Genomic DNA, 13,500 nt, shown 5'->3' on the forward strand with positions numbered 1-13,500 from the left:
GAAGTAAACCAAACTTCACCCAATAGTGTATTTTATCATAATCTAGTAGTTACATTTGGAAATTTAGTTCTAGGACATTTGGTTTGAGCGCAATCTTCAAACTTAATTAAAAAAAGTAATTTAAGCCTTTTCACAGTGAGATCTATGCGATATGGCCGAGAAATGTAATTTTGATGTTAACTCCCAAACCGCTGCGCAGAAGTCAACCAAACTTCACCCAATAGTGTATTGTATCACAATCTAGTAGTTACATGTGGAAATTTGGTTCTAGGACATTTGATTTGAGCGCAATTCTCAAACTTAGGTCAAAAAAGCCATTTAAGCCTTTTCACAGTGAGATCTATGCGATACGGCCGAGAAATGTAATTTTGATGTTAACTCCCAAACCACTGCGCAGAAGTCAACCAAACTTCACCCAATAGTGTATTTTATCACAATCTAGTAGTTACATTTGGAAATTTAGTTCTAGCACATTTGATTTGAGCGCAATCCTCAAACTTAGGTCAAAAAAGCCATTTAAGCCTTTTCACAGTGAGATCTATGCGATATGGCCGAGAAATGTAATTTTGATGTTAACTCCCAAACCGCTGCGCAGAAGTAAACCAAACTTCACCCAATAGTGTATTTTATCATAATCTAGTAGTTACATTTGGAAATTTAGTTCTAGGACATTTGGTTTGAGCGCAATCTTCAAACTTAATTAAAAAAAGTCATTTAAGCCTTTTCACAGTGAGATCTATGCGATATGGCCGAGAAATGTAATTTTGATGTTAACTCCCAAACCGCTGCGCAGAAGTCAACCAAACTTCACCCAATAGTGTATTTTATCACAATCTAGTAGTTACATTTGGAAATTTAGTTTTAGGACATTTGGTTTGAGCGCAATCTTCAAACTTAATTAAAAAAAGTCATTTAAGCCTTTTCACAGTGAGATCTATGCGATATGGCCGAGAAATGTAATTTTGATGTTAACTCCCAAACCGCTGCGCAGAAGTCAACCAAACTTCACCCAATAGTGTATTGTATCACAATCTAGTAGTTACATGTGGAAATTTGGTTCTAGGACATTTGATTTGAGCGCAATTCTCAAACTTAGGTCAAAAAAGCCATTTAAGCCTTTTCACAGTGAGATCTATGCGATATGGCCGAGAAATGTAATTTTGATGTTAACTCCCAAACCGCTGCGCAGAAGTCAGAGAGAGTAATAAAATACACCTTGTGTCAAGTAGGGTTCATGCCCCCGATGATTTATGACTTTGACCTCTGTGACCCCGCCCCCTTTGATTGTAGTCCTTTGATCTCTATTGATGATGACAGATGATTGATGACCCCTCCCCCCTTTCTCCTTTGATCGTGGTCCTTTGATCTCTATTGGTGCTGACAGGTGATTGATGACCCCCCCCCCCCCTTGCCCCTTTGATCGTAGTCCTTTGATCTCTATTGGTGCTGACAGATGATTAATGACCCCAGCCCCCCTTTACCCCTTTGATCGTAGTCCTTTGATCTCTATTGGTGCTGACAGATGATTAATGACCCCCGCCCCCGGACCCCTTTTGATCGTAGTCCTTTGATCACTATTGGTCATGGCAGATGTTTAACAACTTTGAAGTTTAGCGCATGCGTGCTAGGCGTGTTATGGGTTATGTCCGTACATGTCCCCCCTAGAAAAAAACGTAGTGTGTGGAGGGGGCGTGTTTAGCGCATGCGTGCTAATGCGTGTTCCGGGGACATGTCCGTACATGTGAATCGGAAGTAGTAGGGCGTGTTTAGCGCATGCGTGCTAATGCGTGTTCCGGAGACATGTCCGTACATGTCCTAACGAAGAATCGGAAGTAGTAGGGCGTGGCTAGCGCCTGGGCTAGTCGTAGCCAAAGCGAGCTAACCGGCATTCTCAACAAGCTACCGTGAGGGGAGCCATGATTAACGAGACGTGTGTTAACATTAGCCCTCAGCTGGTGAAGACTGCTTTTTACCAGGTTGGTCACATTATATGAAATTATTGATCATTTAGTGAAAGGAACAGCATCATAAAACATAATATCCTCTTACTTGTTAATTTTTAAACCTAACTTAACCTAACCTAACCTATTGAACTCGCCTAAGTATCCTTGAGCAAGGTACTGAATCCCTCAATGCTCCTGGTGACGCAACACCAGTAGGTAGATGGCAATGTAGTGTATGCCATGAAGTCTATTCTTTTTAGACTAATAATGACTCAAAATGAGCTCCAAAATGTAATGCTACTGGAAGGAATCTCAAGTCTGTACAGAAAAATGGTTGAAGCATGACGCAGTCCTGCAGATGTTATTCCTATTGCATGATAGTTTACGCGGACCTGTGTATCAGTGGGGGGAGACGCTGCAAAAACGCGGCATTTTTCAACAAATGTATGTCTACACACATATACAGATCTCATGTTTGTGTTAAGATGGGTATCTGTGCAATCTCAAAGGCGTTATCAGTGGAGAGAAACGAAGCATTTTTTTCAACAAATGTATGTCCACTCAGCAAAATGCAGAGCCCCATGTTCATTTAAAGATCAAGGTCATAAAACATTTTAAAAATCAAAAACTACAAAATACGATTACGTAAAAATGGGTGGGGAAAACCCTATAAATTCGCTATCTCCTCGCCTTCTTCGTTGTCCGTTCAACATACCTGATACCAAATGGCCAGAGGTGAGTTCCAACTCATTTTCATGATGTTAATATTGGCACTTTATGAAGATGTAGCTATTGATAACAAAAGCTTCTTTGCTTTATATTCACAGAGGTTAAAGAAATCAACATTTCAAACTATGGTATGTAGACCTTTTTTCTTTCTGTTTAAATGTATGCATTTTTAGTACAAAATTCCCCCATACACCAGAGTTGGACCTAAGGTCTGATGCGGAGGACACTGAATTGACACATCACGCGTCGACACCGGCTTCTTCGCCATCCCTACTATGGGACCTTGGTGATTCGGAGGCTGATCTTAATTATTCTTCGCAATCGACTTCGGATAACGACATACAGCCGCACGACTGGCGTAGGCCATTATCGCGATCAAGTGAGGAGGACAGTGGCTATTATTCACAATCTAATGGCCTATCCACTCCACCAAGAGGTATGCTTTTTTTTCTAAAACCAAATTATTCATTAGAACGAAATGTAAACTGTGTTTTATCATTTTTCTAAACAGCAGCAACAGCATACTTAGCAGGTGAGAATTTCAATATTTTCCCCATCGATTATCCAATACTTAACCTTATAACATTTCTATAAATTCATATTACAGATGCCTCTACACAAACTGACATATTCATTAAATCAGAAGGTAAGCCTTTTTTTTTTCTAAAACAAATTATTCATTTACAAGGAAATGTGTTTTATCATTTTTTTAAGCTGTCGATGAGCCAGCCATCTTAGTTGGTGAGAATTTTATATTTACCCCCTCGGTGATTCGATACGCACCACCAGCGCAGGTGTTAGTTGCGGGTAAGAATATTTTATTATATATTTTCCCCTCTGTTATGTTCTACATGTCCTATTAATTATAAAATCCCCCTCTATTTGTAGATGCAACTGCGCAGATTGATGAGTTATTCATTCAACCAAACGGTAAGTGACAGTTTTTTTTAAAATGATGAAATGTATTTTATCATTTATTTATATATTTTTTATTTTTTTTAAGCCGCCCCAAAACCTGCAATAGTTGCGGGTAAGAATATTTTATTATATATTTTCCCCTCTGTTATGTTCTACATGTCCTATTAATTATAAAATTTCTCTCTATTTGTAGATGCAACTGCGCAGATTGATGAGTTATTCATTCAACCAAACGGTAAGTGACAGTTTTTTTTAAAATGATGAAATGTGTTTTATCATTTATTTATATATTTTTTATTTTTTTAAGCTGCCCCAAAACCTGCAATAGTTGTGGGTAAGAATATTTTATTATATATTTTCCCTCTATTATGTTCTACATGTCCTATTAATTATAAAATTCCCCTCTATTTGTAGATGCAACTGCGCAGATTGATGGGTTATTCATTCAACCAAACGGTAAGAGACAGTTTTTTTTAATGATGAAAATGAAATTCAATAGTATAGTGAGAAAAATGTCCACATTTCCTAACGCACTTGTTAAGGAAGGAGAAAGACGTGAGGGTGTGCGTGTGTGTGGGGGCATGTGTGTGTGTGTGTGTGTGTGTGTGTGTGTGTGTGTGTGTGTGTGTGTGTGTGTGTGTGCTCACATGTTAAGGAAGGAGAAAAAGAAAGAGGAGGGATGTGCGTGCGTGCGTGCGTGTGTGTGTATGTGCGCACACATTCCAAGATGGGAACGCTACGCAGACCAAGAAAAAGGCGAGGGGGACGCTTACTGCAGCGCTTTAAATAAAAAAATGCAAAACATTGTGTGATTCTTATTTAATCTACCTGTTATTAAGCTGTATGTTGCCCTTAATAATGATTTTGTATTGAATATGTATTCACTTTTTATTAATCTACCCTTAATGAAATTATCATTTATTTATATATTTTTTATTTTTTCTTAAGCCGCCCCAGCGCATGTGTTAGTTGCGGGTAAGAATATTTTATTATATATTTTCCCTCTATTATGTTCTACATGTCCTATTAATTATAAAATTCCCCTCTATTTGTAGATGCAACTGCGCAGATTGATGAGTTATTCGTTCAACCAAACGGTAAGAGACAGTGTTTTTTTAATGATGAAAATGAAATTCAATAGTATAGTGAGAAAAACGTCCACATTTCCTAGCGCACATGTTAAGGAAGGAGAAAAAGAAAGAGGAGGGATGTGCGTGTGTGCGTGCGTGTGTGTGTATGTGCGCACACATTCCAAGATGGGAACGCTACGCAGACCAAGAAAAAGGCGAGGGGAACGCTTACTGCAGTGCTTTGAATAAAAAAATGCAAAACATTGTGTGATTCTTATTTAATCTACCTGTTATTAAGCTGTATGTTGACCTTAATAATGAATTTATATATTTTATTAATCTATCCTTATTGAACGTATATGTCATACTTCATAATGAAAATGTAATGAATTTGTACAATTGCAAGCTGATATGTGTTTCTTAACTTTGCAGTTATAATTCCACGTCTCATCAGGAGCGGGCCGCATGAGCTTCCTCGGGAACCTGGCACCCCGTTTGGATTCATTATTGACGAAGCGAGAGGTCGATATTATTCATATTATTTTGTCTGATTTGCTATCCTGATTAAAAATGGATGATTCTATTCCTGACATACCGTGTGAATTTCAAGATTTTATCAATCAAATAAACGAGCAAATGGTGTCACAGCCTGATATACCTTACGAACTGTTGGATATTGTCAGCGGAATAAACAATGTGAATCAGGTAAACAATGAGATGGCATTTGAGCAACACAACCCAGACACGCTGATTGATTCAGATGATCCATTTGTAGCCATTCGATCAATAGATGATTTTGTCGATTTCTTTCAGCCTTTACAAAACGCTTTAATACAACTTAATCAACCGAGCAATGTTCCAAACGAATCAACTGACAGTGTCATGCACAATGATGTACAAGCTGACACACAGGAGCAAACTGACAGTGTCATGCATAATGATGTACAAGCTGACACACAGGAGCAAACTGACAGTGTCATGCACAATGATGTACAAGCTGACACACAGGAGCAAACTGACAGTGTCATGCACAATGATGTACAAGCTGACACGCAGGAGCAAACTGACAGTGTCATGCACAATGATGTACAAGCTGACACGCAGGAGCAAACTGACAGTGTCATGCACAATGATGTACAAGCTGACACGCAGGAGCAAACTGACAGTGTCATGCACAATGATGTACAAGCTGACACGCAGGAGCAAACTGACAGTGTCATGCACAATGATGTACAAGCTGACACGCAGGAGCAAACTGACTCGGACACACAAATAGGGGGTGCAAGCGAAACAGTAAGACCAAAATTTAACAATATCGAATTGAGACAGATATTGACACCGTCGAGGGTCGCCGATTCTCCTGATTTTGTCAGCTTTTACAACGACATAATGGAAAATGTTCAGCGACAGGCTGATCATGTGGTTGCAATTACACAACCTGGTGACATTATTCAAATTGAGGTGGTCGGTGACAATGTTCAGCAACATGTCGTCTTAAATGCCACCGATGACCCTGAAATAATCCTTCATGGTTTTCACAATGTGATCGATCGACTTGTACAATCCAATTACCAAATCCTCTGCAATACTGAGTTGGAGATGGTGGTCAACATCGTTAAAGATCAAAGGGGCGGGGTTAGGAGAAAGTTGACACACATGCTCGATTGTGAGATTGTTCGCAAAAAACGACGGTACCTGTATGACCCACTTCCTCAAAACAATCAACTATGTTTAGCCATGGCGTTAGCATATATGTTAGACAAATCGTTACCCACAAATGCCTTAATACAAAAGGCTCGTGAACTCCATACAGCCATAGGTCTGAGTGAACAAACTGCTGCGGGGTTTGCTGACATTCACAAATTTGAACAACACCTGAATCGTAAAATAGTTGTCTTGTACAGGCCTGATGACTCGGATATGCCGATGAAGCATTTCGAGACTGATTTTGTCAAAAATCCAAACACTTTGGTGTTGACTCTAATTCAGAATCATTTTTATGGCGTGAAATCTCCAGCACAATTTCTGGGTCACGCCTACTTCTGCTATTTCTGTTATAAAGGTCACGCGAATGCCAACATTCACAGGTGTGCATTCTATTGTCATTTATGTAAAGACCCCGAATGCCGTCAACGATCGGTGGATTATACCAAATGCACAGACTGTAATAACGTTTGTTACAACAAGATTTGCTACGCTAAGCATAAAGAAGTTGTTAAAACGTCCCATGGCGAATGGGGGAGCAGATGCTCCAGATACAAGAAATGTGAGAAATGTGGTCAGACATTCTACGTTAATATGTACAAGAAAGCCAGACAACACAGATGTCCTGTCCCTAAATGCCAAATTTGTAGGGTCCCATTGGTGACAGCCAACATTGTCAATGATAGACACCTTTGCTTTATCCAAACCCTGAAACCCCAGGCACCAAATCAGAACATAGTCTTTTACGACTTTGAGACTTTTTTATCAAATGAGGGGGTACACACAGCTTTCTTGGTGTGCACAAAATCATTTGCAGGAGAGAACAAATGCTTTTACGGGGTTGATTGTTGTCGTCAATTTATCCTACATTTTAGACAAAAAAAATTTGAAAATTACATCTTCGTGGCCCACAATGCTCGAGCTTTTGACGCTTATTTATTGATTTCAAAAATGTTGGATCTGGGTGTCGGTCTGTCCCCTATCATGCAGGGTAGTAAAATTATATGTTTTACCGAGACTCGGTATGGCTTAAAATTTATTGACTCCTTGTCCTTCTTAATGATGAAGTTGTCTTCGATGCCTAAAACTTTGGGGTATGAAGACAAAATGAAGGGGTATTTCCCTCACTTATTCAGCTCCCAAGAGAACCTGAATTATGTAGGGCCCTACCCAGCCCCTGAATTTTACAGCATAGACCGCATGTCAGAGATCGAACGGGAGAAATTCCTTGATTGGTACCGAAAAGAATGTCACGGTACATTCGATTTCCGCAAGGAGGCGCTAATGTACTGTCAGAACGATGTGGACATTTTAGCTATTGGTTGTCGGCTGTTCAGAGATGCTTTTTTGAAAGAAACAGATGTGGATCCTCTAAACAGTGTCACGATAGCCTCGGCCTGCATGAAAGTCTTCCGTACAAAATTCTTACAGGCCGACACTTTGGCTATACCATCCCCTGACAATTACAGACGTCGGCATAAGTCCTACTCACACGCGTCCATACAATATTTAGAATGGGTGTCGCATGATAGAGGAATATTCATCGAACATGCCTTGAACACAGGCGAACGTAAGGTGGGTGGTTTTTTTGTTGACGGCCACGCCTTAGGGGCGGATGGTACGATTCATGTTTGGGAATTTGATGGCTGTTATTTTCACGGCTGTCCTGATTGTTTTGAACCGTCGGCGATTTGTCCGATGACGCAAAGACCCTTTCGTGAGCTTCATGAGGCAAATGAGGAAAAGTTGGCGGCATTGAAGTCGGTGCCAGGAGTCCGGCTAACGATCATGAAAGAGCACGAATGGAACAAACTGAAATGTGAGAACCCCGCTATCCGGGAGTTCTTACACAACTCTGATTTCCCCAAACCGCTAGATCCCCGTGAAGCTCTCTTTGGCGGTAGGACAAATGCCTTTGTGTTAAGACACACTGCTGGTCCCGATCAGAAAATACTTTATGTTGATGTCACTAGCCTGTACCCCTTTGTAAACGCCTCAAAAAAATATGCGATCGGACATCCGATTATTATCCACAACAATTTTGAGGCTGATGTAACCAAGTACTTTGGTTTCATTAGAGCTAAAGTCTACCCGCCGCGAAAACTGTATTTCCCGGTGCTCCCTTACAAAACTGCTAAAGGCAAACTCGTGTTTACACTATGCCGCACATGTGCGGAAATAAACAACCAGTCTGATGACTGCAAACATGATGATGAATCGAGGGCCCTGACCGGCGTGTGGGTCACTCTCGAAATGAACAAAGCTGTTGAGTTGGGTTACAGATTAGCTCGTGTAATGGAGGTCTGGCATTTTGAAAAGACCAGCAGCGAGGTCTTTGAAGGATATATAAAAACGTTTCTCAAGGGGAAACAAGAAGCGTCTGGTTTTCCGACCAATGTTGTTAGTCAGGCCGACAAGCAGAAATACATTTGCGACTACCAAGCAAATCAAGGAATACAACTAGACATCGACTCCATCGGACTCAATCCGGGAAAGAGACAGGTTGCAAAGTTGTGTCTGAACAGTCTTTGGGGGAAATTTGGTCAAAGGAGTAACTTGAATCAAACCCATTTTGTCAAAAAGGCTGCAGAGTTTTTCAAAATTTTGTTCTCGGGGATGTATGAGATCAAATACTTTGGTTTTATTAACAAGGATGTAGCCATGATTCAGTACAACTTTAACAAAAAAAACATTGCCCCGCCCTCTGCAACTTCCAATGTTTTTGTCGCATGCATGACAACTGCGCACGCTCGATTAGTCATGTACGAATATTTGGAAAAACTGCAGGAAAATGTCCTGTATTCGGACACTGACTCTCTCATCTATGTAGTTGGTCCTGGAGAAGAGCCCCTCCCTCTAGGTAATTATCTTGGCGATTTGACGGATGAGCTAGCTAACGATTCCATCGAGGAATTCGTCTCTGCCGGTCCAAAATCGTACGCGTATCAGACGAGACAAACCAAAAAAACAGTAATAAAAGTCAAGGGGATCACTCAGACTTATGCTTGTTCACAGCGTGTGAATTTTGATACTATAAAGGACTTGGTCGACGGGTATGTCGATCACTGTGGCGTTGGCACCCCCAGGACTATAAACACTCCGCAACACATCATTGTGCGTGACAAAAAGTCGTTTGAGCTAAGAAATAAATCATTTCAGAAAACATTTAAAGTCGTGTACGACAAACGACGGTTATTAGCCGGCGGTAAAACTCTTCCTTTTGGCTATTAAGGAAATGGAAATGTCTGAGGTTGGTTTCGACCCCCGCTTCCAAATGCCATGCTCTATTTTATTAGCAGGCCCTAGCGGGGCTGGGAAAACGTTTTTTGTCAAGAAGCTTTTGGAGAATTGTAACCATGTGATGACATATGTGCCTGAAAATGTTGTTTGGATTTACACTTCAATGCAACCCATGTATTTAGAGCTGAAGGAACAAAATAAAGAAATTCAATTTTTGAAAGGCATTCCTGATTCATTCGAGGACGAGAGACTCTTTCCAACAAACCAAAGCCATCTCATAATTCTAGATGATGTCATTTTTCAAGCCTTGGACCACCCAGAAGTGGTTAGATTATTTACACAATACAGACATCATTGTAACAAGAGTGTGATTCTTTTGACTCAAAACATATTTCATCAAGGCAAATATAGCCGCACTATCAGCTTAAATAGTAATTATATCATACTGTTTAAAAATCCTCGAGATCAACTGCAGACAAGTGTGTTGGCCAACCAGATGTTCCCTTCCAAGAAAAAGTATTTTTTAGAATGTTATGAAGATGCCACACGTGTACCTCACGGCTACTTAATTGTAGATCTCACCCCAAACTGTCCAGAACGATACAGACTGAGGACAGGTGTGCTTCCTCATCAGTGGCCTACCGTGTATATTTCTAAGGCCTAGCATGTCTACTCTCTTAAAAACCAACGCCCCTCTACTCAAAGCGCTTTTTCAGGCCAAACCTGAGAAACGTAAGGACATACTGAAACGAAGTCCAGACAGTCTGGTCAAAGCGTTGTGTGAAATTGCCCTTAACCTTGTACGTGGGAACATTCCTCTTACGTCAACACAACTCAAAAAGCTGAAAAAACAAAGGACGGTGATCCGTCTACTGGCCGACAGGAGAAAAAGCTTGAAAAGAAAAAGAGCTGCCTTGCAGCAGAAAGGCGGTTTTATTTTCCCTTTGTTGGCAACACTGGCTCCTGTCCTGGGTAGTGTTATAGGTGGTTTGATCAGAAAAGACTGATAAACATGACCCTCAGAACAGCGGACAAAATGTTTTTGATTTCCCCACAACAACTAGAACGGCTGAGGAACACAGAGCCCAACATTCGGCAGAAAGCCGAGCATGATCTGGATATAAAAATGAGAGAGGTTCTAGAGAATCGCTCTTTGAGTCAATACGATAAAATTAAAAAGTATGAAGCTCTGATGCAACGTTACTTAAGTCTTTTGAAACAAGGGGAGAAGGAGCCTCGGAATGTCACATTGACCCTCCCCACAGCGACTTACCAACACAACACAAGCGTTGATGGAGAAGGAGCGGTTGTAAAGAAGGAGGAGGAGCCATGGCATGATCTGGTGCAAAACTTTCCAATCAGTTATCGCAAAAACGCTCTATTTGTGTTAAAAAAATTTGTCGACAATGATAAAAGCTGGACATCGCGAAACGAATTCATATTCCGAGGTAGACCCATTATCGGCTCGCACATGATTGATCTCCTCAAACATCTGACATCTACTGGAAAAACAGTCATGATACCACCCCCTAGAGGTTGGGATGAGTTCCTGCATACACTGCGTGAATTAAACATCCCCGAGACTTCCATCTCGAATCCGCATGCTCGTGAACAGTTCCGACGATTAAAACTTGACGACGGTTTGGAGTTTAACGACCAGCCTAAGGCGCATCCGAAAAAAAGAAGAGCGAAGAGAGAGAGGTCGTCGCCTCACAAGTGGATTGGATTAAATGAGTAATGCACACGAGAAAATATTCTGTTTTTTTTTTTCATTTATTGAATAAAATGTTTGTAAAAAGTCAAGCGTTTACAGACAATGACATTTTTTAAACTTTTGCAACGAGCATGATCGCTGACCATAGCATGCATCATAGGTAAACATTTGATGACGTTTAACAAAAGTAGATACCATGGAGTCATTTTTAAGTGTGTCATCGCTATAGCAAGCTAATACATCATGAAATGAAAGGCCGCAGCCTCGCTGAATTAAGTAATATACACAATGTTGACCACATGTGATTGAGAGCTCGTTCTGTAGTTGGTAGGTGTGGTATATTATTCGGTTGGCGTGTTTTTCCAAAAAAGAGATGATACTCGGGGGATAATAGTCCAAATCTGGAGGCAGGCCATAGGCGTCAAAGAATGTTGCCACATTATTCTCCTCCAAGGTCAAGGCGAGCCAGTGCTCCCCCGGTTGGCTACGCGGGTGGGTGTTTACAATAAAATGTCTCGCCGGGGTGGGGGTTAAAGAGTTTAACTCATCAGAGGCGTAGACACCTCCAAATAACTTCCCCTGGAGGCGGGTCATCAGAGTTTCCAGGGCTCTCCCGTCCATCTCTCAGTAATAGTCCACCAGTACTTGCCGTTTTGAGTCTATTTCCAGAATAGAGTCATAGCATGCGTAGACAATAAGTGTGACTGTGTGAGGCAGTGGAGCTTTGAATCTCATCTCCAATCTGACACTACCGTTAGACACAGTCGATAATGCAGATGTGTCGTCGTTAGCGCTCAAATTGAACACATATAGAGCATAGCCGTCCATGAAATCCTCGTGATCAATACAGAGAGGCAGATCCTTCAAATGTCTGCCTGTAGACGTAAACAAATTATAAAACTCGCGAGCGGCATTCCTTTCGGAAAATTGTGGTTGAAAAGGTTTCGAGGGGATTTGTCTTCCTTCCTGCGTCAGAGCTAAATACTCCATGTTATAATTAGCAAAGTTGAAAGGGTTACTTTCTCGACGACCCGTGAACGCCGTGTGTGCAACTAGGCCAACTACGACATAACGAGGCATTGGTCCGAGGAAAAGGTTATCTTGCTGACACGTTCGAGATTGTTGAGGGATAGAGTACGTTTTTACGTTAATACGTGACAGGGGGTACAAAGCGTTCTCTTTGCGGAGTGCAGCCTCGTGTCCCAGAGAAACAGCTGGAGACACAGCGACCCTTTTGACAAATAAAGAAGCGCTCAATATTTTTAACTTATGATCGCTGTTAGCCGGTGAAATGAAGCAGAAATCATTGTTGGCCTTGATGAGTTTGACGCGTAAGTCCACATTGTTTAACAGGAGTCGTTCACAAAAAAATATGTCGGCATGTAGAGGGCCTATGACATAAAATGATCTGGAGCCAGCAACCCTCTGCGCTCGGTTCACCAAACCCTCATTCACAGCGTCGCCAGTAAGGTCAGTGGTGTCCATTTGTCCACTTTTATCTTTGAAAAACATACCGGCTGTGAACTGGCTCTTCAAAGAAGCGTCCGAAAAGTTTAATAAAGCTTCTATCATGGATCGATAAGGGTGTGTCGAACTGGACTGAGATATCAATCTGTCTGCCAAAGTAACATCAACTTGGGAGAATATGGTGTTAAGTGGGTAATTGATAAGCCCCACCTTCTCCGCCGCAGGTAAACGGGATCCATCGGCGTTTGTCACCTGTAATTGGAGCTGAAGCAGGGTGTCCGCGAGGTCCAGATATTTAGAACCATCGCCAGGAACAAAAAACTCGATGGGGCCGTCTTCGGTAAGGGCCGAGATCGGGAGCATCTCCACATATTGACTCCCTTCGATCGATAATTGCGTAAGGGGTGGGGCAAACAAATCCAATTCGGCCAGAGTGCATTCATGTGAACGGTGGTGTGCGAGCGCCATTTGGTATGAAGGGGTTAGGAGAAGATGTCCGCGTGGCTTCTTCGACGCTTCCTTCTGGAAACTGATCTCGGTCTAGATGCACTCGCACGCTTTTTACGTGACTTCACAGGTCGACGCCCCCTTTTAACGAGTCTCCTTGCAGGTGATTTATGAGGTCTGCGTGCCAGGGTCATGATACCGGAGCCTTCCTGTGGATCTGGCTTTTTCTGAATCCTTTCCATCACGCGCCCTGCGACGTCCGTCGCTA

The 13,500-nt window shown here is 41.6% G+C and overlaps 2 protein-coding genes across 4 annotated transcripts; one reads left to right on the plus strand and one right to left on the minus strand.

The window, feature by feature from the left end:
- Positions 1–1,437: 1,437 nt before the first annotated feature.
- On the plus strand, positions 1,438–5,663 carry LOC130911307 (uncharacterized). 3 transcript variants are annotated; one of them, XM_057829182.1, is made up of 14 exons: positions 1,438–2,678; positions 2,771–2,800; positions 2,869–3,108; positions 3,184–3,204; positions 3,280–3,318; positions 3,387–3,479; positions 3,561–3,602; positions 3,676–3,702; positions 3,784–3,825; positions 3,898–3,924; positions 4,005–4,046; positions 4,539–4,565; positions 4,646–4,687; positions 5,093–5,663. In XM_057829182.1, the coding sequence occupies exons 1-14, from the start codon at positions 2,669–2,671 to the stop codon at positions 5,209–5,211; spliced, it is 801 nt and encodes a 266-aa protein (XP_057685165.1). In that variant the 5' UTR covers positions 1,438–2,668; the 3' UTR covers positions 5,212–5,663. The 3 variants fall into 3 exon arrangements, with proteins under 3 accessions (XP_057685165.1, XP_057685166.1, XP_057685167.1); XM_057829183.1 differs by having other exon boundaries at positions 3,187–3,204; XM_057829184.1 differs by lacking the exons at positions 3,784–3,825; positions 3,898–3,924.
- Positions 5,664–11,942: 6,279 nt separating this feature from the next.
- On the minus strand, positions 11,943–13,253 carry LOC130911303 (uncharacterized protein F54H12.2-like). Its single transcript, XM_057829171.1, has one exon. It carries the CDS (start codon positions 13,251–13,253, stop codon positions 11,943–11,945), a length of 1,311 nt encoding a protein of 436 aa, XP_057685154.1.
- Positions 13,254–13,500: the final 247 nt, after the last annotated feature.

Source organism: Corythoichthys intestinalis, unplaced genomic scaffold, assembly GCF_030265065.1.
Source record: "Corythoichthys intestinalis isolate RoL2023-P3 unplaced genomic scaffold, ASM3026506v1 HiC_scaffold_25, whole genome shotgun sequence".
NCBI classification, from domain to species: Eukaryota; Metazoa; Chordata; class Actinopteri; order Syngnathiformes; family Syngnathidae; genus Corythoichthys; species Corythoichthys intestinalis.